Here is a 26175-nt window from a genome sequence, read left to right on the forward strand (position 1 = left end):
CAGGCACCAGTACAGTGCCCAGGAATGACAAAAGGAAAACAAAACAAAACAACAACAAAAAAAACAAACCACAGGGCAAAAAACCCGAAAGTCCAAAGATATGAAAATAACTTACTTAGGGCTTGGGTGTGGTTCCTTAGCTTTTTCATTTACGGCTGACACTCTGCCCCTTGAGCTACAGCTCCAATTCTGGCTTTCTGCTGGTTAATTAGGTGTTACATTTCATGGACTTTCCTGCCTGAGCTGGCTTCAAACTGTGAGCCTCAGTTTTCAGCCTCCTGAATAGCTGGGATTATAGGTATAGGCACTGGTGCTGGGCGCTAAAATAACATTAAGAGAACATGAAATGGATCTCTAGGGGCAAAAGAACTGAAAAGGTAGAGAGAGCACAGTGGGTTCTTTTCCCAGCACACATTCATTAAGCAGAGTTGAGTGCAGAGCCGCTGGAGGTGTATGAAAGAGGTACAAGGTTTGTAAAAGGGTGCAGCCGGAACGGAGCCCACGGTTAGCAAGGGAGTCAATCACCGCAGCTCACTGAAAGCCAAGGGAAGAGCTCAGCTGGTTCCCCACATAAGCCCAGCTTGGAACAACCAGCAACAACCAGGCAGAGGCAGCACGCGCCAAACCACAGACCAACTTGGCTCCTGCATGCAGTGAAAATGCCAGGTAAAATGCGAGGAGCTGAACCACAGCCATGCACTGAAACAAAATCCAGCCTGGGGCGCAGGATGGTGGACACCCCCCGCCCAGACCCCTCTGCGGCAGCTTGGTGAGTAACTGCCAACCTCGAATGCTTACAGCAAAGCACACTGAAGATACTTGAATTCAGCCACACAGCCAGAGGTGAAATGGAGAAAAGAGCCAGAAAGACCAGCACCCAAAGGAAACGCATGCGCTCTGACCTCAGGGAATTCTAGCGCCAATCGTGTTCCAACTAGACTCAACTGCGGCCCGGGCGGATCAATGCCGCTGTCTGGAGGTCCTGGCTCAGGCAATAGGACAAGAAACCAATAAATCCTGCGACTCCTGTGAGGGCAGAGATGGTCTGGAAATGGGGACGATCACACAGTCCTCATAAAGCATCGTTACTGGATCGCTCAAATTTCCAATACTTAGTACTCATTAATAGCCATTTTAGCTAAGAGAATTCAACAAATATACTAAAATAGCTTTTTATGGCGGGTGGGGTGGTGGTGGTCCTAGGGCTTGAACTCTAGGCCTGGCTACTGTCCTGAGCGTCTTTGTGCTTAAGATCAGCACTCTGCTCCTCGAGCCACAGTGCCAATTCTGATTTTTTTTTGTCTGAGTAGCTTAAGTCTCACAGACTTTCCTGCTCAGGCTGGCTTCAATCTGCGGTCCTCAGATCTCAGCCTCCTGAGTAGCTAAGATTATAGGTGTAAGCCACAGCCACCAGGCTTTCAAATGGCTTTTATGCTTGCATCAAGAAACTATTTTAGGGGCTAGGCAGGTGGCTCAGTGGTAGAGCACTTGCCTTGCATGCATGAGGCCCTGGGTTCGATTCCTCAGCACCACATAAGCAGAAGAAAAAAAAAACCGGAAGTGGCGCTGTGGCTCAAATGGTAGGGCGCTGGCCTTGAGCTGAAGAGCTGAAGGACAGTGCCCAGGCCCAGAGTACGGGCCCCACGACTGACAAAAACAAAACAAAGCCACTTTAAAATGAAAATAAATCCTATAAGAAGCTAAAAGCTTAAATAGTCTCTGTATAGAGTTATATGTAATCTTAATGAACAATGTTTATAACAATAATAAAATACCTTGAGGTGGAATTACTACTTAAAATACTTTTCTTTTGCCAGGCTCAATAGCTCATGCGTATAATCCCAGCTACTCAGCAAATAAGAGAGATCATGGTTCTAGACCATCCTGGGCAAAGCCAAATGAGGCCGCTTTTGAACCCACAGGCTGGGCATGGTGGGGCATGCTTGTGACGCCAGCTATGCACAGAGCACGCGTAGGATTAGTGTACTGGCTGTCCCAGTACACAAACCAATTAACACCCTATCAGAAAAATAAAGCAAGAGGAGCTAGAGTGCTTGTTTCTGGGGTCCTGAGCTCACACCCCAGTTCCACTCTCACTCCCCACAAAAGTTGGGCTTTTATAAGTTCATAGAAGGGAAGCTCTGTATCTGTCTCCTCAGAAAAGTTTCCCTTGCTTACTGTTCAGGCCTGGAACCCGGGTGTATGAAGGTGCCATTACCTATCCGACCATCTTTGATTTTATTTGATATGAAAGTGGACTCTTGTCTCCCAGATCTCTGAGTCTCCTTCCCATCCTTCGCTCCCTCCATCCTTGGAGAGCTGCGGTTTATGCACTCTAGAGAATCTCCTTAGGCAGAAATGGGGAATTAGTTTGCTCTTGGGTGCCACCTACCGACCAACTAGCAATTTAAAGGGGAACACAATTTGTTTTTGTTTTTGTTTTTTTTTGGTGTCCGGTCGTGGGGCCTGAGCGCTGTCCCTCAGCTCTTCAGCTCAAGGCTAGCGCTCTACCACTTGAGCCATAGCGCCACTTCCGGTTTTTTTTTTCTTCTGCTTATGTGGTGCTGAGGAATCGAACCCAGGGCCTCATGCATGCAAGGCAAGTGCTCTACCACTGAGCCACCTTCCCAGCCCCAGGGGAACACAATTTGAATTTTCCTGTTTTCAATATATCCATGCATGGGAAAACCTAAGGAGCCATTTCCTGGCCCCTCATCCAGGCCTGGGACCTATACAGATATTAACAGCTCAAGAACACTCCTAGAAAATCCTGTCAAATCTTGAGGAATTTAAATGTTTTTATTTTTATTTTTTGGCAGTCTTAGGGCTTGAACTCTGGGCCTGGGCGCTGTCCCTCAGCTCTTCAGCTCAAGACGAAGGCTCTACCACTTGAGCCACAGCGCCACTCCTGATTTTCTGGTGATTTATTGGAGATAAGAATTTCACAGACTTTCCTGCTCAGGCTGGCTTTGAACAGCAATCCTCAGATCTCAGCCTTCTAAGTAGCTAGGATTACAGGTGTGAGCCACTGGCACCGGGCTAGAAACTTAAATCTTATTTACATCAGTCTGAAGTTTCAGATAAAAAGTTGGGGGGACCCCTTTAGATAGCACATGTATTTGATATGTTGTAGGATGTTTATGAGAGGACTAAGCCTTTGGTTATCCTTAATTTCACAGTTATTTACACCCCCAGATCACAGCCTGACTCCCAAGCATTAATATTTTTCATCCTCATCACTTTATTAGAGGCCCATTTGCTTGTCAGCAATGAACACTGTTTCCCGAGCACTGATGTCGCTTTACGTAAATGAGAAGGTTCTTTGCCCATGGCTGCAGGTGCTCAGGAGGGTGAGACCTGAGGATCGTGGTTGGAAGCCAACTCCAGGCAGGGAAAGGCTGCGAGGTTCCTGTCTCCAACTGGTCAGCAAAAAAGCTGGGAGCAGATCTGTAACTCGGTGGCAGAGCACTCTAGCCTTGAGTGAAACCGCTCAGGGACGGAACCCAGGAACCCAGGCTCGGGGTTCAAGCCCCAGGACCCCCACCGAGAAAACCGCGTTGGAAACATCTATCCACTATGCTAATGGCTTCGTTTAGTTCCAGCTTCTAGCTGCAACCCGTAGGTCACGTCCAGGCTTCTACAACAGCTGGAGGCGATTCCCAGGAAGTTTCCAGACGGTTACAGCTTAAAGAAAATCACAGTACGCAGTAGAAAATACAATTTATTATGTGTGTGTCACAATGATCCTTCACACCTGGGGAGCGGGCGGGCAGCGAGCCTCGGTGGTCCGGCCCGGGATTCGCCCTGTCGGGGCCTAGTCCGGGATGGAGTCTGCCGGGCAGAGCAGCGCGGGGTGCGCGGCCGCCTGGATGATGGAGAAGCTGGGCTTGGGCAGATCGGGCTGCGCCGCGGAGAAGATGGGCGGCGCCGCCGAGGCCACGGCCATGCTGGGGCCGCCGTCGCTGACCACGGTCACCTCGGCCACCTCGGCCGTCCCCTCCTGGATCAGCGCGTTGAGGCCCTCGAAGTCGGCGCAGGAGATGCCGGGGCTGGCGATGAACGTCTGGCCGCCGGCGCCCTCCTGGGGCCCGGCGGGCGCGGCGGGGATGAGGGTCTGGGCCGGGGCGGCCAGCAGGACGGGCGGGCTCCCCGCCGGGGCGGCCGGGGCCGGCGCGATCAGGCTGACCTGGCGCAGGATCTGCAGCCGCCCGCCGGCCGCCGCCAGCTCCTCGGCGCCCGGGGCCACCAGGCCGAGCGCGGCGGCGGCGGGGGCGGCAGCCGCCTGCACCACGGCGGTGGCGGCGGCCGCGTCGGCCGGGGGCACCTGGGGCCCCACGATGATCTTCACCCGGCCGCCCTCGCCAAAGGCGGCGGGTGCCGGGCCCGGCGGCAGCGGCGCCTTGCCGGGGTGGAGCTGGAGCTGGAGCACGGCCACGTCGGCGGCGGCGGCGGCGGGGCCCGCCTTGGGGCCGGGGCCGGGGCCGGGGCCCGGGCCGGCGTGGCCGTGCTGCCGGCGGTGGCTGCGCAGCGAGTCGGCGCGCATGAAGGCGGCGTCGCACGCGTCGCAGTGGAAGGTCTTCTTGGCGTCCAGCCGCGCCAGCTGGCGGCCGCCCTGGCGGCCCGGCTCGCGGCGGCCGGCCGGCGGCGCGGGCGGCGCCAGGTGGCCGTGCGTCTTCTTCAGGTGCTTGCTCAGGTTGCTGGGCTGCTTGGTGTCGAAGCTGCAGAAGCTGCACTTGAAGGGGCGCTCGGCGCAGTGCACGCGCTCGTGCACGCGCAGCGCCGCCTTGCTGGCGCTCGAGTAGCTGCACTGCGAGCACTTCTCGGGGTGCTCGGCCTGGTGCGCGCGGCTGTGCTTGCGCAGCGCCGCCTTGCTGTCCCCCACGAAGGCGCAGTGCGGGCACTGGAAGCGGTCCCCGCTGTGCTTGATGCGGATGTGCGACTTGAGGTTCCCCTTCATGGTGCAGCGCACGTGGCAGAACTCGCACTTGAAGGGCTTCTCCCCCGAGTGCACGCGCATGTGCCGCTTCAAGTCCGAGCTGATTTTGAACTTGGCGCTACACAGCCAGCACTGGAAGGGGGCGTCCCCTGTCAACACAAGGTGAGTTTCCATAAGAACACGAAGGCAACAAGGGCAGGGGCCCACCCCGGGGCGCCCAGCCCGGGAGGCTGCGGGGCCGCACTGCGGGAGGGAGCGGGGCTGAGGGGAGGGAAGGGAAGGGGGGAAGGGATGGAGAGGGAGGGAAGGGAGAGGGGAGGGGAGGGGGGAGGGAAGGGAGAGGGGAGGGAAGGGGGAGGGGAGGGAAAGGGGAGGGGAGGGAGGGAGGGAGGAAGGAGGGGTTCTTCTCTTCTAACCTAAACCTCCCGCTGCAGCCTCTGGCACAGCCCTGCCCTGAGTGGAACCCAGCAGTCTGGGAGAGGGAAAGACGCATTCATTCAGTGGTTCCCAGATACACGCCTGTCGTCCCAGCTACTCAGGAGGCTGAGCAATGAGGACTGTGGTTTGAACCCAGCCCCGGCAGGAAAGTCTGAGACTCTCTAAGGAACCACCAAACAGCCAGAAGTGAAGGTGTGGCTCAAGTAGCAGAGCGCTAGCCTTGAGCAGAAAAAGCCCAGGGAGAGCGCCCAGGCCCATTACTGGCATGCACAAACACATCCATGTGTGTACACGTGCAAATCTACTTTATATTGCCTTTGAAACAATCAAGCTGCGGCTTGAATAGTTAAAGCACCTGCTTCAGTAGTTAATGGTTCACAGCATGCTTGAGTTACACGTGGTGATGGATTCAGTGTTCCCACAGGCCCGGCCACGTGTGATTCAAGTACCACATGCCAGCCACGTGTGCCCATGTATTCCTTTCACAGTGACTCAAGCACCACTTTCTATTCATGCAGATTGTTTTCTTAATAGAGATGTGTTTATTGCACAACATTTATTTATCCCATATGCTGGCTGTATTTGTTACTCATGAAGTTATAGAATCCAGCTGTTTGTTTTATTTATTTCTTTTCAATAAGTTCTTATTTGCTGAGGGGTGAGCAGGAGAGTGAAACTGCAAACATCTGAAGGAACACGAGGCGCCAGATTTCTCTCTCCACAAACACCAAGTGCAAATTAGCTAAGGCGCCCATAATTCAAATTGGTGGTCCTCCCCTCCCCCCGCCATTTCCACACTGCTTAAACAGGCACCATGGCTGGCACTAGAACACCTAAGAGTCTAAGATTGTTTCTGAGACGGCGGTGCGGCCCTCATCTCTCCCCAAGGTGACCCCCACGAGGTGTGCACTGGTATGGACGTCAGTTCTAACACTGTAAGGTGTTCACGTGGAAGGTCATGGCTCACCTGTTTGTTTACTCCAAGTATGAATTCTCAGGCCATCCACCCAAAGAATAGACTCATGTACCTGCTTTGGGATATGCAACCTACACGTCACTGTGCGCAGCTCCAAGCTCCAATGAGAGGCGCGGGGAGCTGCCCAGGAGGTCTCATCCTAAATAGGGGGCTTAGGGTTAGGCTAACCGGGAACTGAGTTTCACGATGAGATTGCACTGAGATCAGGTGCCCTAAACTCCCGCACCAGGAGTGGGAAACCGCGGCCTGGGACCAAGTCATGCCTGCAGCCCGTGTCTGCAAATAAAGCTTCCCTGTTTCTTTATGCATGGTTGCTCTCACAGTTCACAGCATAACAGCACAGCTGATGCTGGCCCCTAAGTCTAAGGTATTTATTTAATTTTTTCTGTTGGTCGTGGGGCTTGAATTCTGGGCCTGGATGCTGTCTCTGAGCTCCTTTTGTTCAAGGCTGGAGCTCTATCAGTTGAGCCACAGCGCCACTTCTGGCTTTTTCTGCTTATGTGGTGCTGAGGAATCAAACCCAGGGCCTCATGCGTGCAAGGCAAGCGCTCTACCACTGAGCCACCTTCCCAGCCCAGTCTAAGGTATTTATTATGCAACCTTCTACACATAAGCATTTGCTTTTTCAGGCATGGCTGTCACCCCTGTGCCCTACACCAGACAAAAGTCAGGACTTCACATGTGCTCTGTGCAGCTCAATCCCCAGTAGCTACTGCTGATCTTGATTCTCAGATCTCAGCCTCCTGAGTAGCCAGGATTACAGGTAGAAGCTACTAGCACCTAGCAAGCATGTTTTAAATATATAGAACTAAAATTAAAAGAAAAAAAGGGAATATAAAAGACATCAAGCATATAAAAATAGTTACTGAAATAGTTATTAAAGTAGTAAAAGAAAAATCTGTCCCAGGAGCACGTGTGCTTTATCAGTGAATTGAACAGGAAGCTGAGCGGCGGGTGGTGTGACTGGAGTAATTTAGTAAACGGAGACGCACGTCAACCATGCTTTACTGCAGCTGACTGGCTGTGTGGGTGACATCTGAATTCTTTTGGGGCAAGTTATAGGTGCTAGCCTTCAGTCAAGTTCCCAGTCAAGTTCATGAATCTTCCTCCTGAATTCTATTCAAGTGGGATACCACTGCTAGGATCCCTACCAGGATGTCCCATGGGGTTCTAGTTACCTCCCGGCCCACAGCACAGTGACAAGCGTCGCATGATGTTAGCAGTCACTGGAGAAAAACCAGACGACAGGGCTCACAGATCACACAGCCTGACCTGGAAGCAACGTGCCTGAGGCCTTTTATCCTCACAGTTTAACTAAAATGTCTTTCTTTCTCTTTGCCAGTCCTGGGGCTTGAACTCAGGGCCTGGGCACTGTCCCTAAGGTGCTTTTTGCTCAAGGCTAGCATTCTACCACTTGATCTATAGCATCACTTCTGGCTTTTTTTTGGGTCTGGTGGTGGGGCCTGAACTCTGGGCCTGGGCGCTGTCCCTCAGCTCTTCAGCTCGAGGCTAGTGCTCTACCACTTGAGCCACCGCACCACTTCCAGCTTTTTTTCTTTTTGCTTATGTGGTGCTGAGGAATTGAACCCAGGGCCTCAGACATGCTAGGCGAGCACTCTACCACTGAGCCATATTCTCAGCCCAAATTAAGTTCTCTTATTGTATGTCTGTGTTGATACCTGGCCTTGAACTCTTGCTTAGCTTTCTTGCCAACATTTGGCAAGAAAGAGCCATGCCTCTAGCCCTGATTTTTGCTGGTTATTTTGAAGTCAAGTCTCAAGGACTTTTCTGTCTAGGCTGGCCTTGAAACATGATCCTGAGATCTCAGCCTGTTGAGTAGCTAGGAGGACAGGTGTGAGCCACTGGTGCCTGGCTACAAATTAATTCACTAAATGAGTCACCCCTGAGCTCGAAGCTCAGAGGGCTCCGGATGGTCCGGGTCTGGGATGTGGAGCAGCAGGGGGAGAGTGGGCAACAAATAAAGGGATGTCACCAGATCTTCCTTGAGTTTAGGTTGCTATTAAAATGATCAAGGCCAGGTGCTGGTGGCTCATGCCTGTCATCCTAGCTACTCAGGAGGCTGAGATCTGAGGATTGCGGCTCAAAGCCGGCCTGGCAGGAAAGTCTGTGAGTCTCATTTCCAATGAACTACCAGAAAATGGGGAGTGGTGCCATGGCTCAAGTGGTAGAGCACTTAAGCTGAAGAGTGCAGGGCCAGTGCTCAGGCCCAGAGTTCAAGACCCACAAAAAACAAAGCAAAACAAAACAAAATGATTGAGGATGCAGAAAATGCAATCAATGGACAGGTGACAACAGGTGCCGTGAACTTAAAAAACTTGACAGCGTTACAGCCTCATAGAGGAGAAAGCGACAACGAATAGAGACACGCATCAAAGTGCTCCCAGAAATTGCTCATCATGTCCCCACAAACCCCTCAGCTCCTGTGACACGGGCTGGGGAAGATGGCCGAAGGAAATCTTGTCCAACCCAGTCTTAGCTTGCTGTAGAAGCTCACACGGCTGTCCCCAAGTCTGCCACCTCCCGTGCCACCTGTGGTACCCCCTGCCTCCTGCGCATGCATGCTCCCCCCAAAACAAGGGTGGGGTGACCCTCTGTGACCTTTGGCCCCAGGCTCCACCATGGTACTGGACACACTTGGACTATTTGGGATAATCAAGCCTCTCTGACGGGAATGGTGGTCTGGAATGGCCTGTCACCCGCCTTGCCTGAGTCACTCCTGGCTTAAGCCCGGGTCCCAGGAGGCGGGAGACTGTGGAGCTGTGCGGAGCTGGCCGGAGCTGGTGCTCGTCCGGCAGCGCAGGTGGGCAGCCAGGCCTGGTCACGGGGTCCTCAGTGGGTGCCGGCCGACCCATTGCTGCCTGATTGAGGATTTGGGGGGTTCATTCTGTGCGTCACTGTGACTCCCTGACTCCAGAGACTGGAAGCTAGAGATGGATCGAGTTTGGGGTTTGGGATGGAGCCACAGGTATAGGCTGGAACGATGGCACTCTACATCGAATGGTGAATACTTAGCAAAACTCATTTGTGATCCCTTAGAAGACAGAGTTTGGGACTAGCACGAAGAGATACTAAGAAGCACCAGAGTGAAGGGGTTTTACAGGCTGAATATGTGATTAAGTACTACAAGAAAGAAAATACATAAAAAAAAATCCATTTCCAAGCAGAATTTAGAAGGCATAGAGAAAGTGGAAGATTTGCTGAATACAGTTTTTATCTTCTCAAAGTTAGACTAGGGCCAGAGGACAGCGATGTTGAGGTAGTTCATCACTAAATGTTAAGTCCACGTGGGAACCAGGAAGCCCTAAGGTAACGCATTTAAAATTTGCCAGGGAGCTGGGTGCCAGCGGCTCACGCCTGTAACCCCAGACACTCAGGAGGTTGAGATCTGAGGGTCATGGTTCAATGACAGCCCAGGCAGATAAATCCCAGAAACGTCTATCTCTAATGAACCAACCAGAAGCTGGATGTGGGGGGTGTGGCTCAAGTGGCAGAGTGCCAGCCTTGAGTGAAAAAACTAAGAGGCAGCGTCCAGGCCCTGAGTTCAAGTCCTAGTACTGGCACAGAAACAACCTGCCAGGACTTAAGCTGGTGTGGAGCAGTTCTGTTGACTGGCTGTCTGGCCACCCAGCTACCCAGCACCCAGGGGAGATTGTGGGGAGACAGTACCGATCACCGAGTTTAGAAAGAGAAGCAAGATTTCAAAAGAGGGGCGTGGCTTTTGGCACCAAGATAAATGAGAATCACCTGGTTTTTAAGATAGCTCTATTGGCGAAATGACCACAGACTGGTCTGCAGCCTAACTAGAAGCCCTCCTGCTCCAAGCTTCCCGGAGTCCATCCCGTCATTCTTTCCCGCGTGGCTAAGGGAGGCATAGGAAAGGAGGTCCCGGTGGCAGAAGCATGAACCAGGCGCGCCCGACACCGGATCAGGAAACCTCCCCGCCCCAAGTGCGGGCCATGGTCTCCGCCGGGGCTCTCCCTCTCCCACAGGCTGGGTGTGATTTTGGAGGGCGTGAATGTGTCCGCCTGTCAGGGAGGCGGGCCCCATGCTAGGGATAAAGAGGGAGTGCAGCTGTAAAAAACGCTCCTGATTCTTCCTCCCTGCGTCTCCGACCTCTGACCTCTCCCCCGTGACCTTTGGTGAGGCTGGCTGGGTGCACTCCGCCTGTCCCCAGCACCAGGCCCGGCCCCACGGCTTGCCGTGCACACACATGCTCTAAGCAGGTGTATACATCAGGGCTTGCTTGCACCTCTGCCACAGTCCCAGGAGGACGGGAGATAACGGAGCAGTGCCAGAGTACCCAGCCAAGGCCGGCCACAGCCGGCTGGGGCTCAGCCATGCTCGGTGGACATCCAGCCTTCCCCACACAGTGGCTAAACTAGCCAACAACAACAATCCTCTCCTGGCCTGAAGTATGTGGGCAACAAATGTTCCTTACAATAGGCCACCAAGGTAATGGTTGTTACACAGCATCATTACACTGGTAGCTAACCGATACCAATACACATACCAAAAGGAGAATAGTTTGTTGAATCATCTACTCGGTTGATTTTGGGCTGTGCGCACACAGTGTTGGGGATGCCTCCAGGCTTCTCACATGCTAGGCAAGGGTTTTCCCACTGAGCCTCATGCTAAACCTACCAGTACACTTAAAAAATTACTAAAATGCCTAACCACGATGCAGACATTCATTGCTTTTGTGTGTGTGTATGTGTGTATGATGGTTCTGGGGCTTGAACTCAGGGCCTAGGTGCTGTCTCTCAGCTTCTTCACTCGAGATTGAGCCACAGCTCTTGGAGTGGTTAATTGGAGATAAGAGTCTCACGGGCTTTCCTGCTCGGGCTGGCTTTGGACTGCGGCCCTCAGACCTCAGCCCCTCAAGTAGCTAAAATTACAGGTGTGGCCTCCAGTGCCTGGCTGACTGGCACTGCTTGGGTGTCTAGTTTAGGAATGCATGTTCACAAACACATCTTTTCGCAGGGAATGACATGGGTGTGTGGCTGTGTGACACGTGCGTCGCCCCCCCTCCCCCTCTTCCCACCCCCTGCCTCGGCCATGGGCTTGGGTGGAGGCCAGGCGGCGCCGCGGCACTCACCGGTGTGCGAGCGCAGGTGCACGGTGAGCTGGCTGGAGTTGCGGCTGGCGTAGGGGCACAGCTGGCACTTGAAGGGCCGCTCGTCCGAGTGGATGCGCAGGTGCTTGTTGAGGCTGCTGCTGTCGGCGGCCGCGTAGTCGCAGGTCTTGCACTTGTAGGGCTTCTGGCCAGTGTGGCAGCGCGTGTGCGTCTTCAGCTTGTCCTTCCGGCTGAAGCACTTGCCACACGTGTCACACTTGTGCGGCTTGTCTCCTGCACACACAAGACACCAGCTATCACGCACCGGGACACACAACCCCGAAACGTACACCCGTGGAGGGCAAGGGGCCGGACGGTTAGTTGGTTATTGCAATTACTTGCTTATTTTTTTTTTTTTTTTTGTTGGTCGTGGGGCTTGAACTCTGGGCCTGGGCGCTGTCCCTCAGCTCTTCAGCTCAAGGCGAGTGCTCTACCACTTGAGCTACAGCACCACTTCCGGTTTTTTGGTGGTTTATTGGAGATAGGAGTCTCACGGTTTCTCCTGCCCGGGCTGGCTTTGAACCGCGATCCTCAGATCTCAGCCTCCTGAGTAGCTAGGATTACAGGCGTGAGCCATCAGAGCCCGGCCTACTTGCTTATTTTTAAAAGAGGCATACGAATTCCTTATAAACTAAAATAGAAGATTAACTAAGACCAAGTTTAAAGTATAGTCAGGGATGGGGTGGGGATTGAGGGAACATGAAGGAAGGCTGTCGTTGTCCAAAGAGAAACGTACTCATTCTCTGACTTACGAAATGGTGACCCCTTGTACAACACCTTAACCAGAACAATAACGCTATATTGAAAAGGCTGGGAAGGTGGCTCAGTGGTAGAGTGCTTGCCTAGCATGCGTGAAGCCCTGGGTTTGATTCCTCAGTACTACATACACAGAAAAAGAAGAGGTGCTGTAGTTCAAGTGGTAGAATGCTAGTAGCCTTGAGCAAAAGCAGCTCAGGGACAGTGCCCAGGCCCTGGGTTCAAGCCCCAGGACTGAAGAAAAAAAATTAAACCATACAATGCAAAGTAAAAGTATTAGGGCCTGGGTGTTTTTTTTTTTTTTTGTCTTTTCTTTTTTGGTACTGGGGATCGAACCCAGGACGTTGCACTTGCTAGGCAAGCGCTTTGCCACTGAGATACATCCCAGCCCTGGGTGTTTTTTTTTACTCAAGTCTGTTGCTTTACCACTTGAGCCACAGCTCTACTTCTGGCTTTTTGCTGATCAACTGGACATAAGACTCTCAGGGACTTTTCTCTGGGGCTAGCTTCTAACTGTGATCCTCAAATCTCAGCCTCCTGAGTAGCTAGGATTACAGGTGTGAGCCACCAGCACCTGGCTGAGCACCGGGGGCTGCCACATACTCTCTGTGTTAGGCATATGGGGTGGAGGGAGGGCTGGCTGCCCTCAGCTGACCCTGCAAGGTCAGAGTCCCGGGAGGGCTGCTGTTCCCTGGGGCCCCTGCTGTCTGCGGTGACCCTGCGGTGCTGCTGGGCGAGCTTCAGGGCCGCAGAAACTGCACGCGCACAGGCTCGGCTGGGTGCGTGCGCACAGGGGAGATTCAAAGTCGTCTCGGTTTCTGTTTCCCAGTGGCCGTTCCCCACTGGTCAGCGCTAACCACGCTGTGCCTGGCGGATGGGCCGTGCCCACTCAGAGCCGCATGGAGGCCATGCCCTTCCTGTAAGAGGCTCTCCGCTTCCTCAACGCGGAACCTGCAATGGACGCCCAGCAATGGACACCATGCCGGCACTGAGACGGTGATGGCCCTGGGTGAGGACGAACAGCTCGGCCAAGGGACCTGGAAGCCACGTGGCCAGACTCAGTCACTGCCGCGCGGCTGGTGAGCACAGCGCCTCCCACAGACAGCTGGCCGACTAAGCCAGGTGTCTGTCTGTTCTTATTTCCCTCCCTCCCTCCGTCGTTTGTTTTTGGTGACACTGAGGTTTGAACTCGGAGCCTGTGCTTGCGAGGCAGGTATTATTCATACAAGTCCGCGTTCTTTTCACATGAGCGTCAAATTCTTGCCTTAGAATTGACAAAAGTGCCATGTGCTGGTGCTTCACGCCTGTCGTCCTAGCTTAAGAGGTGGAGAGCGAAGGATCAAAGTTCAAAGCCAGACTGCTGTCCAGGAGGCTCTTATCTCCACTTCACTAGCAAAGAGTTGAAGTGGAGGCCTGGCTGAAGTAGTAGAGCACTAGCCCTGAGTGGGAAAAGGCAAGTGAGAGCGCGAGGCCCCGGGTTCAAGTCTCAGTACCACTGCGTGCGCACGCACACACAACCAAAATCCTGGTAAACACCAAAGCAATGCCTCCCTGCAAAATCGCGTTTTCCATTGGTGGCTTCAACCACAAAGACAAACCACAACGGTAGGAAGGCGTGGCACCGCCACCACTTGTGGAGTGTGCTGCTCGTCAGTGACCCAGCGCTCTGCGCTGCTGCGAGGCTCTGGCGGCTGAGCCACTGCCTTCTTAGCCCCGATTCTTCTTTGGTTGGTATTACCCACTGCTCGTTCAGAGGTGTGCGGTTCCATACGCCAGGTTTGAGCACCATGCACCTTGGCCAGTGGCGCTCCTTCCAAACTCCTCATTATCCCCCCTCCTGCTCTACTCAAGTCCCGTGGTCAACTTCTACACAGTGTGCGTTAAATATAATGACCGCATTTACCCCCCCTTCTGTCCTCCATTCCCAGGCCACCCCTCTGCTCCCCCCAGGGAGGAGTTCCACCCCGGACCCTCCCCTAGCATACTGTCCCTTAGTCAGTTTGTGTGTGAATATGCACAAAACCATGTCCATGGTACCACCTGGGGTTGTATTTTAGGTCTAGTTAAGTTATTTTCTTTCTTTTTCATTTTTTCTTATTTTGCCAGTCCTGAGGCTTGAACTCAGGACCTGGGCACTGTCCCTGAGCTTTTTTACTCAAGACTAGCACTCTACCACTTGAACCACAGTGCCACTTCTGGCCTTTTCTGTTTGTGTGGTACTGAAGAATCAAACCCAGGGCTTCATGAATAGAAGGCAAGTACTCTACCACTAAGCCACATTCCAGTCCTAATTAAGTCATTTTCTAGAAGGGACTTGATCTTCAGATTGGCATCTTGGGGTAGGGTAGGGCTCTGAAAGCAACACAGACATAAAGGGGTGCCGGTATTAAATACAGTTAAGGTTAGCGAGAGCAACCACCTTTCTCCTTCTCTGCGTCTATTTCTCTCTCTGGTACTGAGGTTTGAGTTTGGGTTCCTCCTTGTAGGCAGGTGCTGACTGTTTTGGTACTTGAGCACCACCCCCTGCCATTTTTGCTTTAGTTACTTTTAGGTAGAATCTTTTTTTTTTTTTTTGCCAGTCCTGGGACTTGAACTCAGGGCCTGGGTGCTGTCCTTGAGCTTCTTTTGCTCAAAGCTAGCACTCTACCACTTGAGCCACAGCTCCACTTCTGGCTTTTTCTGTGTATGTGGTACTGAGGAATCGAACCCAGGACTTTGTGCATGTTAGGTGAGCACTCTACCACTAAGCCACCTGCCCAGCCCTAGGTAAAATCTTCTAGTTTTGGCCAGGGCTGGCCTGAGCTGCGATCCTCCTGGGTAGGACTCCAGAGCAGCTGAATGAAGTACCCACGGCCTGGCCTGGCTTTCGGTTGAGGGCAGTCTCATTTTCTGAAGCACAGGGGCCCAGGTCGGCCTCAAGTCCCCATCTTGCTGATTTCTACTTCCCAAGTAGCTGGGATTACAAGCAGAGGCCACCATGCCCAGCCTTTCCCCTGTCCTTCGTGAGCATGTATGCTCACGTGCATGCCAGTACTGGCGCTTGAAATTATGGGCCTTGCACCCTGGCTTGGCGCTCTACCACTTGAGCCACAGCTCCAATTCCAGCTTTTTGGTGGTTCATTGGAGATAAGTCTCGTGGACTTTCTTGCCTGGGCTAGCTTTGAACCTGAGTCTCAGGTCTCAGTCCCTGAGTAGCTGGGATTACAGCTGTGAGCCACCAGCACCTGGCTCGGCTGCATTTTTACTGCCGTAGACATTTTCAGCCCACTTCCCGGGTAGAGGAGTATTCTGTGTGATGTCACTGTAGGCTGCTCCCGCGTACGCCATGGGGGCTGGGGGCGCGTGGGGCTCTCTCGGGGACGGGGACGGGACGTGTCACTCACCGGTGTGAATCTTCAGGTGCCGCTCCATGTCCTTCATGCCGTAGGCCGTCTTGAATTGGCAACCTAAACAAGCAAAGCCAAGGTGGGGATTGGCTGCGAACAGAAACCTGGCTACGGAGCGGAGAAAGCGGCAGAAATGTCCCGCGCTGACACGGGCCACCATCACAGCAAGCACACCAACCTCACGGTCGCCCCCCCCCCCCTTTCCGAACTCAGGTGTGAATGTCACAGCCCGCCTCACACCAAGGACTCCTGTGGTCCTGGGAAACTGCACCACCTCAGTCCACCACGAGGAGGCACCAGACAGGCCCAAGTGGAGGCCCAGTGGCAGCGTGCTGGCCTAGCATGCGCGAAGCCCTGGGCTCCATTCCTCAGTACCACAGACACAGAAAAAGCTGGAAGTGGTGCTGCGGCTCAAGTGGTAGAATGCCAGCCTTGAGCAAAAGAAGCTCAGGCCTTCAGTTTAAGCCCCAAGACTAGGGAAAAAAAAAGGTGTGGAACTACACCTGTAGCTCACGCCTCTCATCCTAGCTGCTCAGGAGTCTGAGATCTGAGGATTGAGGATCGAAGCTAGTCATGGGCTTGGAAAGGCCATGAGAGTCTCCAATTAACCACCAAAAAGCTGGAATGGAGCTGTGGCTCGAGTGTAAAAAGGTAAGCGAGGGTATGAGTTCAAGCCCCAGGTCTGGCACACACACGCGTGTGTACACACACATATACACACACGTGTTTCAGAATCACGAGAGAAGTCTGTCTGCTTATGAATAGAGAAAATGAAGACCCAGACCTGGTGAGTGGGCCCAGGCTAGGGTGTAGGACAGACACCTGCTTAGAAGGGGGTCCCCAAGAAGCCGCCGGGCACAGTGTGCAGATCGCCCAGTCCTGCTGTGCCCCTCCCTCCCCCTAAATGCTAACTTCTTCACGTTGAGAACGGTCCTGTGCCACATCAAACAGAAGTCCTTGTTTGACAAAGCAAGTACAGGAGAGTGTTAACATGGGGGCATGGAAATGTGAGACAGATGGGGCCCCTGCAAGTTCTGCATAAGCCCGAAAGGTTTCTAAGTTGTAAGTTAAAGGCCCTGTGGCTGTGGGTCTCAGAGCCACCACTAGGCCTGGTGACCAGCACACCGAGGAGGTGGCATGTGCTCTGTAGAGCTACAGAGCACTTTTTTTTTGGGGGGGGGGTGTGGGGATGGGGGGGCAATACTGGAGTTTAAAAATCTACGTCTCCCACTTAGTTGGTTTGCCTGCTCATATCTGGTGGTGCTCTACCACCTGAGCCATGCCTCCAGTCTAGCCTTTTGCTGATTAGTTTAGAGATGGGAGTCTCAAGGACTTTTCTGCCCAGGCAGGCTTAGAACCTTGATCCTCCTCCTGAGTAGTTAGGACAGGCATGAGCTACCAGTGCCTGGCTAGGGCTGCGTTTTTTTAAGCCAGGTGCTTTGGCTGTCGGAATGGACTTGTGGCCCGCCCTCTGCCCACTGGGAGGCTACCTGGGTAGCAGCAGTTCAGCCTCTTCTGGGCAGGGACGGCCGCCGGCTTTTTGGTGCGTGACTTGGCAGGGAGAGAGATGACGGTGGTGGTCTGGCTCTCGCCGCTTTCCGTCGGCAGGTACGTTTGATAGCCATGTTCAAACACAAACTCCGGAGCTGAAACTAAAGGAGGGGCGCCTGTCAATATCCTAAGTGTGAACATCCACAGCCATTTGCTTTGTCCCACCAAACCTGCCAGACTGCCTTCCCTTGGTGGTCCGGAGTGATCATGTGACCTAGTGGCAGCCAATGAAGCACTAGAGAATGTCTATGGAGCTTCTGTCAAGGATTTTTCTTTTTTTTCTTGTTTTCAGGTCCGGTCGTGGGCCTGAACTCTGAGCCTGGGCGCTGTTCCTCAGCTCTTCAGCTCCAGGCTAGCGCTCTACCACTTGAACCACAGTGCCACTTCCACTTTTTTTCCCCTGCTTATGTGGTGCTGAGGAGTCGAACCCAGGGCCTCATGCATGCAAGGCAAGCGCTCTACCACTGAGCCACCTTCCCAGCCCCTGTCAAGGATTTTTCTTGGAAATGGCACTGTGGCTCAAGTGGTAGAGCACTCTCCTTGAGCTGAAGAGCTGAGGGACAGTGCCCGGGCCCAGAGTTCAAGACCCATGACCAACGACAACAACAAAATGTTTTCTTCCTGAATTAAAACAAACAAACAAACAAACTGTGAGGGATGGGAAGGGAACAGCGGAGGAAAGTTCCTTCTGGAAGCCCTTAAACTTGAACGTGCCCCTCCCACCTCGGCCTGGGGAGTGGCTGTGGACACAGGCGTGCCCAGCGCAGGGCACTCGGCCTGGGCAGGAGGTTCACACTGAATTCCAGCCCTCAGCCTCCCAGGAGGCTGCCCCTCAGGCCATTTTGTTTCCAGAATATTTAACTCACGTCAGGCGGAGCATTAGGACCTATTTTGGCTTGTCCCATGGCAGCAATATCTGGGCCATACGTTTCAGGAATTAATTGTATTGTTTGTTATTAAATTTGGTATTTTATTATTTTATTTGCTTTTTGGTCAGAGGTGGGGATTGAACTCTGGGCCTGGGCGCTGTCCCTGCGCCCTTCAACTCAAGGCTAGTGCTCTACCACTTGAGCCACAGTGCCACTTCTGGTTTTTTCTATGTATGTGGTGCTGAGGAATCGAACCCAGGGCTTCATGCATGCTAGGCAAGCACTCTACCACTGAGCCATATTCTCAGCTCTGGATATTTTTTTTATTGTGAGTACTGGGATTTGAACTCTGGGCCTTGAGTTTGCTAGGCAGATGCTGTTACTTGAGCCATGCCCCTTGGCCCTTTTCGCTTTTAGCTATTGTTATTTTTTGCGCCAGTACTTGGGCTTACACTTTCCTCTTTTTTTTCCCCCCACTGAAGGCCAGTGCTCTACCATTTCAGCCACACTTCCACGCCATTTGGACATTTGCTAATTTGGACATAAACATCTCTTGGATATGTTTGCCTGGGCTGACTTCAAACTGTGATCCTCAGATTGCAGCGTCTTGAGTAGCTGAGATTACAGGGGTGAGCCACTGGTGACTGGCGTGCTATTTTTCACCAGGGTCTCATTTATGCCTGGGCCAGCCTGGACCTCGATCCTCCTGTTTACTCTTCCTGCAGTTGCTGGGATTGACAGGTGTAAGTCACTGTGCCCAGTCAAGTGTTTTCTTTGATACAGAAGGCCCTGGGTTCTGGTTCTATCCCCAGCACCGCACAACAAACTAACAACACAGCAACAACACACACGGCTGGGGAACGACTCCCAGCCCTTTGGCTTTAACCAGGGACTACAGGAGTGAGCCTGGGCTGCCATCTTCTTCCCCACACACGAGCCTTGGCGGTCCTTGCTCCGGTGTGCAGTCTCTGGCAGAAGGGAGGAGCCGGGGCCCAGGCCAGTCTGGAAAGCCAGGAGGGAGGCTGGGGTGAGGACGGTGAGCCTGGGGTCCCTAGGGAACTTGTTACCTCACAGCAGGCACCAGGCCCTTAACGAGATCCCCGGGGAGCCCAGCCCCCGGGCTGGACAGCTAATGGGGCCCTAGGCCCAGACTTGGGGGAGAGGGGGAGTGGAGTTCAGAAATGCGAAGGGGAAATGCAAGGCCAGTTCTGCCTGCTTCGCTGGCGCCCAGGGGCCTCTGTAAAACCCGAACTCGGAGCCAGCCGAGCCAGCGAGCAGCTGCAGCAGGGTGGACTCGGCTGAGTCCCCTCTGCCATGGTCCCCGCTAGGCTTCCCCCCTCCCTTCACCGATTCATTCTCTCATTCCTGTTACTTATGTTGCTTCCTGTTCTAGAAGCTTCTCTGGGAAAGTTCAGGCCCCACAACATTGCTGCATATGGGTTGTTGTTCACCTTGCATTGAAAAATCTTCTAAATGTGATATATACAATGGAATTCTTTTTTTTTTTTTTTTGGGTCTGGTCATGGGGCCTGAACTCTGGGTCTGGGCGCTGTCCCTCAGCTCTTCAGCTCAAGGCGAGCGCTCTACCATTTGAGCCACAGTGCCACTTCCAGCTTTTTTCTTTTTGTTTATGTGGTGCTGAGGAATCGAACCCATGGCCTCATGCATGCAAGGCAAGCACTCTACCACTGAGCCACCTTCCCAGCCCCATACAATGGAATTCTATCCCACCATCAGAAAGAATAGCATTGCCCCATTCGTCAGGAAATGGAAAGACTTGGAGAAAATTCTATTAAGTGAAATAAGCCAGGCCTAAAGAAACATAGGTCCCATGGTTTCCCTTATTTGCAATAACTAGTATATGTCTGAGACAAGCAGAAAAGGTTAGATAAGATGATGTTAAGTGAAATAAACCTCCAGATACGGACACAAGTGGTTTTTTCTTTTTTGCTACTGTTTCTAACGTATTTATGAGGTACCACATGATTTTTTTGTTGCTTTGTATGTCCCTTTCCCACGGTATAACCCCTGCTTTCACTGTATTTGATGTTGGTATAATTTGGGGAAGGGAAGGGAAAAAAACAATTGTTTAAATAGGGATACAGGTTGACTCATTGCAACAATGAGATGTACAAGATGCAATGTCGAAAAACGAAGTTTACAATTTAGGTGGAGGGGGGGAGTTAGGAGGGAGTGTAGTTGTGGAGATGGAAGGGATGGTAGGGGAAAAACAAAGGAGAAGAAAACAATGCTTGACAAGCAATGCACTCATTATCTCGCTCACGTAACTGTAACCCCTCCTCTGTACAGTACTCTCACAATAAAAAACTTTTTTTTTTTTTTTGGGTCCGGTCGTGGGGCCTAAACTCTGGGCCTGGGCGCTGTCCCTCAGCTCTTCAGCTCAAGGCTAGCGCTCTACCACTTGAGCCACAGCGCCACTTCCGGCTTTTTTTCTTTTTGCTTATATGGTGCTGAGGAATCGAACCCAGGGCCTCAGGCATGCAAGGCAAGCGCTCTACCACTGAGCCACCTTCCCAGCCCCATCACAATAAAAAACTTACAAATGACTGAAAAAAAAAAATCTTCTGTCTACCACCTTCCCAAGACCAAGCCATCTTCAACTGTCTAAATTCCAGGAATTAACGGACAGAGTTGTCTGCACATACACAACGTGTCTACTTTTTCTACAGTATTAGCTGCAACTGCAGATCCTGTTTTATAGGATAAATGCCTAGATGCAGACTTATAAAACATGTTTACATACATTTTAAAACCAATTCAAAGCCAGGTGCCAGTGGCTCATGCCTGTAATTATAGCTACTCAGGAGGCTGATATCCAGAGGATGATGCTTTGAGGCCAGCCCAGACAGAAAAGCCCTAGAGATACTGTCTCTAGTTAACCAGCAAAATGCCAGAGTGGAGGCATAGCTCAAGTGGTAGAGCACCAGCTGTGAGTGAAAAAACTGAGCGACAGCACGGGCCCTGTGTTTAAATTCCACGTCACCAAAACAAAGAAGAACCAAAAACATAAAGTGAGCTGGTTTAAAGTTTATGACTCAGAAATCACAGGACATCACAAACCTACCCAGGTTTGGAATAAGCTGAGGGACAGCTCCCGAGCCCGGCTTCAGGCTACAGTACCCTCACCAATGGAGTGATGCAGGACTTCCTTTAGCACCGGTGTTTCTGTGTGTCTGTCACCTGCTGCCTTCACCAACTCTATGCTGTTCTTGCTCCTGGCTTTTGTTGATTTTTTTTAGCAGTTCTTCACATATGATGGCTTTAGCTGGGTATGCCACAAAGTTTTTCCCAAGTTGGTTGGTTGTATTCAGGCTCTTTAGCTTTTACTTTGAAAAGAACATACATAGACTAGGCAGCGGTGGTTCACACCTGTAATCTTAGCTACCCAGGAGTTCCAAAGCCAGCCAAGAACCTTAGAGACTCTTATCTCCAAGTAACTACCCCAAAAAACCTGGAAGTGGATCCGTGGCTCAAGTGGTAGAGTGCCAGCCTTGAGCTTTATAAAAGCCCAAGGGCAGGGACTGAGAAGGTGGCTCAGTGGTAGAGAGCTTGCCTTGCATGCCTGAGGCCCTGGGTTCGATTCCTCAGCACCACAAAAGCAGAAAAAAAAAAGCCGGAAGTAGTGCTATGGCTCAAGTGGTAGCGTGCTAGCCTTGAGTTGAATAGCTGAGGGACAGCGCCCATGCTCAGAGTTCAGGCCCCACGACTGGACCCAAAAAAAAAAAAAAAAAAAAAAAAAAGCCCAAGGACAGTACCCAAACCCTGAGTTCGAGTCCCAACTCTCCCTTCTCCACTCAAAAGATAAGTAACTTTATTTGCAAACATGTTGCCGATTTTTCCTTTGGGAGGGGTTGCTCTATAATCTGCCTTCTTTAGCAAGCACATGAATATACTTTCTCTGTGCATGTAACAGTGTGAATCTCTTAATGTGTACATCGTGTGTGTCCGAGTGTGTATATCTATGTGTGTGGATAATGTTTACTCTGGAACCAGAGCAAGCTCATTTTGAATCTGGAAGTTTCTGATCACCTGTGTCTTTTTTTTTTTTTCCTGTCGGGCAAGGGGCTTGAACTCTGGGCCTGGGAGCTGTCCCTGAGCTCTTCATCTTCAGCTCAAGGCGAGTGCTCTACCACTTTAGCTACAGCACCACTTAGGGTGTTCTGGTATTTTATTGGAGATAAGAGTCTCACGGGCTTTCCTGCCCAGGCTGACTTTTAACCGTGATCCTCAGATCTCAGCCTCCTGAGTAGCTAGGATTACAGGCGTGAGCCACTGGCGCCCGGCATACCTGTGTCTTCTTTGGGAAGATCTCTCGGCTAAACCACAGCAGAACACAGGATTGTTTTTCTGCCTTCGCAGCCCATGGCCCATGGCCAGGACTTCAAATGATTATGTGCAGATATATTTAAAAACTAGGGGCTGGGAGGGTGGCTCAGTGGTAGAGTGTTTGCCTTGCATGCATGAGGCCCTGGGTTCGATTCCTCAGCACCACATAAGCAGAAGAAAGCTGGAAGTGGCGCTGTGGTTCAAGTGGTAGAGCACTAGCCTTGAGCTGAAGAACTGAGGGACAGTACCCAGGCCCAGAGTTCAGGCCCCACGACTGACAAATACAAACAAACAAACAAAAACCTAAAATGTGTTTTGCTGCTTCACAGAAACAATGCAAACCCCCAATTCACATACGTACTGCACCCCCAAACAACCATTTACTTATAGCCATCTTTCCTGCAAGTATTTGTTTTTATTTTTTAGTGCCAGTATTAAGGTATGAACTTAGGGCCTGCGCACTGTTCCTTAGCTTTTTCACATGAGGCTAGTTCCCTAACCACTTGTGCCACAGCTCCCTTTAAGGTTTTTGGTGGTTAGTTGGAGATAGTCTCATGCATGTTCCTGCCTAGGCTGGCTTTGAACCACAATCCTCAGATCTCAGCCTCCTGAGTAGCTGGAATTACAGGTATAAGCCACCAGTGCCTGGCTAAGCATCTGCTTACCATAAGGAGATGCTGTGAGAAACCTGGTTTCTGTGTTTGGCTGAACACATGCTATGTGTAACTGCAAACCTTTTTTAAACTAGCTAGCAACCCCCAAACCTGGCTGGGCAGTTGGCTTTCCACTGGAGCTGGCTAAAAATAACGACCTAGCTAGGCGGGGCGGGGCTTGGGAGTGTCCGGCACAGGTGTGTGTGTGTGTCTCTGCCTCGCAGTGGCCCCCTCCACTCACCTGCCACCGCCCCCCCCCCCCCCCCGGCCTACCTGTGATTGTCTGCGTCTCGGAGGTGATGGTTGTAGTGGTGGTCTGAGCCTGGGTGATGGGCACTGTCTCCTCTGCCACGAACTGCACGGTGCCTGGCGCGGCCGCGGCGCTGCTCAGCTGGCAGCCGGTCTGCTTGTGGGTGACGAAGGCATCTAGGTTGTTGAACTGCTGCCGGCACACCCCGCAGATGTGGATGTCGGCGCTCAGCTCCACCAGCACCGCCGTGCCACCTGGAAGCCCCCAGGACGAAGGTCACCGCCCAGACCCATCCAGCCTGCACGCCAGACAGATTGGTGCCAGGGAGCTGGTGCACACAGCAGACAGAGCCCAGGGCAGAGCAAGTGAGGAAGATCACACCTGCAATCCTAGCTACCTACTCAGGAGGCTAAGATCTGAGGATCGGGTTGGAGGCCAACCCAGGCTGGAATGTCTGTGAGACATTCTTATTCCCAATAAAACACTAAGCCAAACAGGAAGTGAGCTGAATGCTGGTGGCTCATGCCTATAGTCCTAGCTACTCTGGAAACATCTGAGGATCACGATTCAAAGCCAACCTGGGCAGGAAAGTCTGTGAGACTCTTATCTCCCAATTAACCACCAGAAAATGGGAAGTGCCACTGTGGCTCAGAGTGGTAGAACATTAGATTTGAGCACAAAAGCTCAGGCACAGGGTGCAGACCCTGAATTCAACACACATAAAAGCTCCCTCCCATTTTGACACATATCACTCTATAAACATTGCTTGTCCCAATCAGCTCTGTCCCCTGAATACTTTGGAACCCCTTCAGCATAGTGCTAGAAGTTTCTGGAAAAAGACTGGTGTTCATGATAAAAAGGGAGCAAGCAGCAAGGCTCCCGTTCTCTTCTTTCGGCTTTCAAAGTATAAGTGATGCCAGGGTTTCTGCAGCCACTATGTCACTATGAGGAAGCTGCCAAGATCTCTGCTGATTCCAGCCCTTACAACTCTGATCCCTAAATTTGACCCTGGAACCAACCAATTCCAGACTTTCTGCATCCTTCAGCTTTGTTATTTGTAATTAAAATTCATTCCTGACAGGGATATTATTTCTCCACAGAAACGACACTAAGAGTTCATATGTGTTCACTACCTGAAAGGAACCTAGCTGGGTATATAACACTATATTAGAAAGTACTACATAAACGTTTGTTAAGTATCAGAATATTAGTCTCTACTAGCAAAAGCTCACTTTTTATTTATTTATTTTTATTTTTTGGGTTTGGTCGTGGGCCTGAACTCTGGGCCTGGGCGCTGTCCCTCAGCTCTTCAGCTCAAGGCTAGTGCTCTACCACTTGAGCCACAGCGCCACTTCCGGCTTTTTTTTCCTTTTTGCTAATGTGGTGCTGAGGAATCGAACCCAGGGCCTCAGGCATGCAAGGCAAGTGCTCTGCCACTGAGCCATCTTCCCAGCCCTCACTTTTTATTTAAATTGCATTATGCTAACAAAGCATATATTGCAACACGTTTGTGTGTATATACATGCATATAGACACATACACACGTATGTGTGTGAGGATGCTGGGTACTGGGACTTGTAGTCGGGCCTCCAGTCCTCGATTGGCTTTTGCCCAAGGTTGGCACTCTGCTTTTTTTCTTTTGGTCGGTCGTGGGGCTTGAACTCTGGGACTGGGCGCTGCCCCTGAGTTCCATCAGCTCAAGGATGAGCGCTCTACTACTTGAGCCACTTCCGGTTTTCTGGTGTTTTATTGGAGATAAGAGTCTGCCCGGGCTGGTTTTGAACTGTGATCCTCAGATCTCAGCCGCCTGAGAAGCTGGGGTTACAGGCGTGAGCCACCGGCTCACGCGGGGCGCTCGGCCTCGGGATCCTGTCTGCGAAGCGGGGAGAGGGGGCTGAAGGGGGTCCGGTGGGGGGCTGGAGAAGAGCCAGTCCTCCTGCGCTCCGCCCCCGCGCAGGTCACTGCCCGGGCTGCTGGTCGGTAACCCTGGTCCGACCTCAACCCCACCCAGGGGAGACTGAGGCCGAGGGGGCGGGGCCTGGGGCATCCGCGCCGACTATATTGTGCAGAGAGCCCCAGCCCACGGCTCGGGAACTACCCGGCACTTGCGGCCGGCCAGGGGGTGCGGGCCCCCGTGCTCCCCGACTTCCCGGGCTCCGGGAGGGGCCCGCGGGTCGTCCCCGGACCCCGGCGGGGCCCCGAAAGCGTCTCCGCCGGCCGCGCGCCCGCAGGTGGCCGGCGCCACACTTTGAGAAACAATGAGTCGCGAGGACGCGGGCTCGGGCGCTGCCGCTCCGCAAGGGCCCCCGGGACCCAGCGGGGACGCCGAGGCCCAGGCCGGCCCCGCGCGCTGACCCGGTGACCCCTGCGCCGCGGCGGGAAGGCGCGAGGGCGGCGATCGGGGCACGGACGCCCGCGCGGGGCCCCCAGGGCGCCCCCACCCGAGCCCCCGGACCCCGAGGCGCCACCCGGCCCGGGCCCCGGGCCTGCGCGGCGGGCGTCGCCCGGCCGGGCCCAGGACTCACTCTGCACGGAGCCCGCCGCGCCCGCGGAGCCCGCGAAGCCGCCGTCGCCGCTCGCGTTCATGGCCGCGGGCCGCGCTCCCCGGCCCGGGCGCCGCTCTACATGGCGCCCGCCGCCTCCGGGTTCGCGCCGCCGCCTCCCGACTCGGCGCGGCTGGAGGACGGATGTGGAGCCGCACTTCCGCTGCCTAGAGGGCGCTGCCGCCCGCCGGCCGCCCGCGCCGCCCGGCCCCGCCGGCCCGCCCCGGCCCGCCCAGCCCAGGCCCGCGCCGCCCCGCCCCGGCCCGGCCCGCCCCGCCCAGGCCCGCGCCGCCCGGCCGCCCCGGCCCGGCCCGCCCCGCCCCGGCCCGCCCCGCC

At 53.2% G+C, this 26175-nt stretch overlaps 1 protein-coding gene across 1 annotated transcript; it reads right to left on the minus strand.

The window, feature by feature from the left end:
- Positions 1-3703: 3703 nt before the first annotated feature.
- On the minus strand, positions 3704-25970 carry LOC138805284 (zinc finger protein 64-like). The gene is made up of 6 exons (XM_069990013.1): positions 25822-25970; positions 23320-23550; positions 17117-17278; positions 15624-15686; positions 11467-11718; positions 3704-5085 (listed from the first exon to the last, which is right to left on the minus strand). Exons 1-6 carry the CDS (start codon positions 25880-25882, stop codon positions 3815-3817), a joined length of 2040 nt encoding a protein of 679 aa, XP_069846114.1. The 5' UTR covers positions 25883-25970; the 3' UTR covers positions 3704-3814.
- Between the last annotated feature and the right edge of the window lie 205 nt (positions 25971-26175).

The sequence above is a fragment of the Dipodomys merriami genome, unplaced genomic scaffold (assembly GCF_024711535.1).
Source record: "Dipodomys merriami isolate MVZ:Mamm:240054 unplaced genomic scaffold, mDipMer1.0.p SCAF_39, whole genome shotgun sequence".
In the NCBI taxonomy this organism is placed as follows: Eukaryota; Metazoa; Chordata; class Mammalia; order Rodentia; family Heteromyidae; genus Dipodomys; species Dipodomys merriami.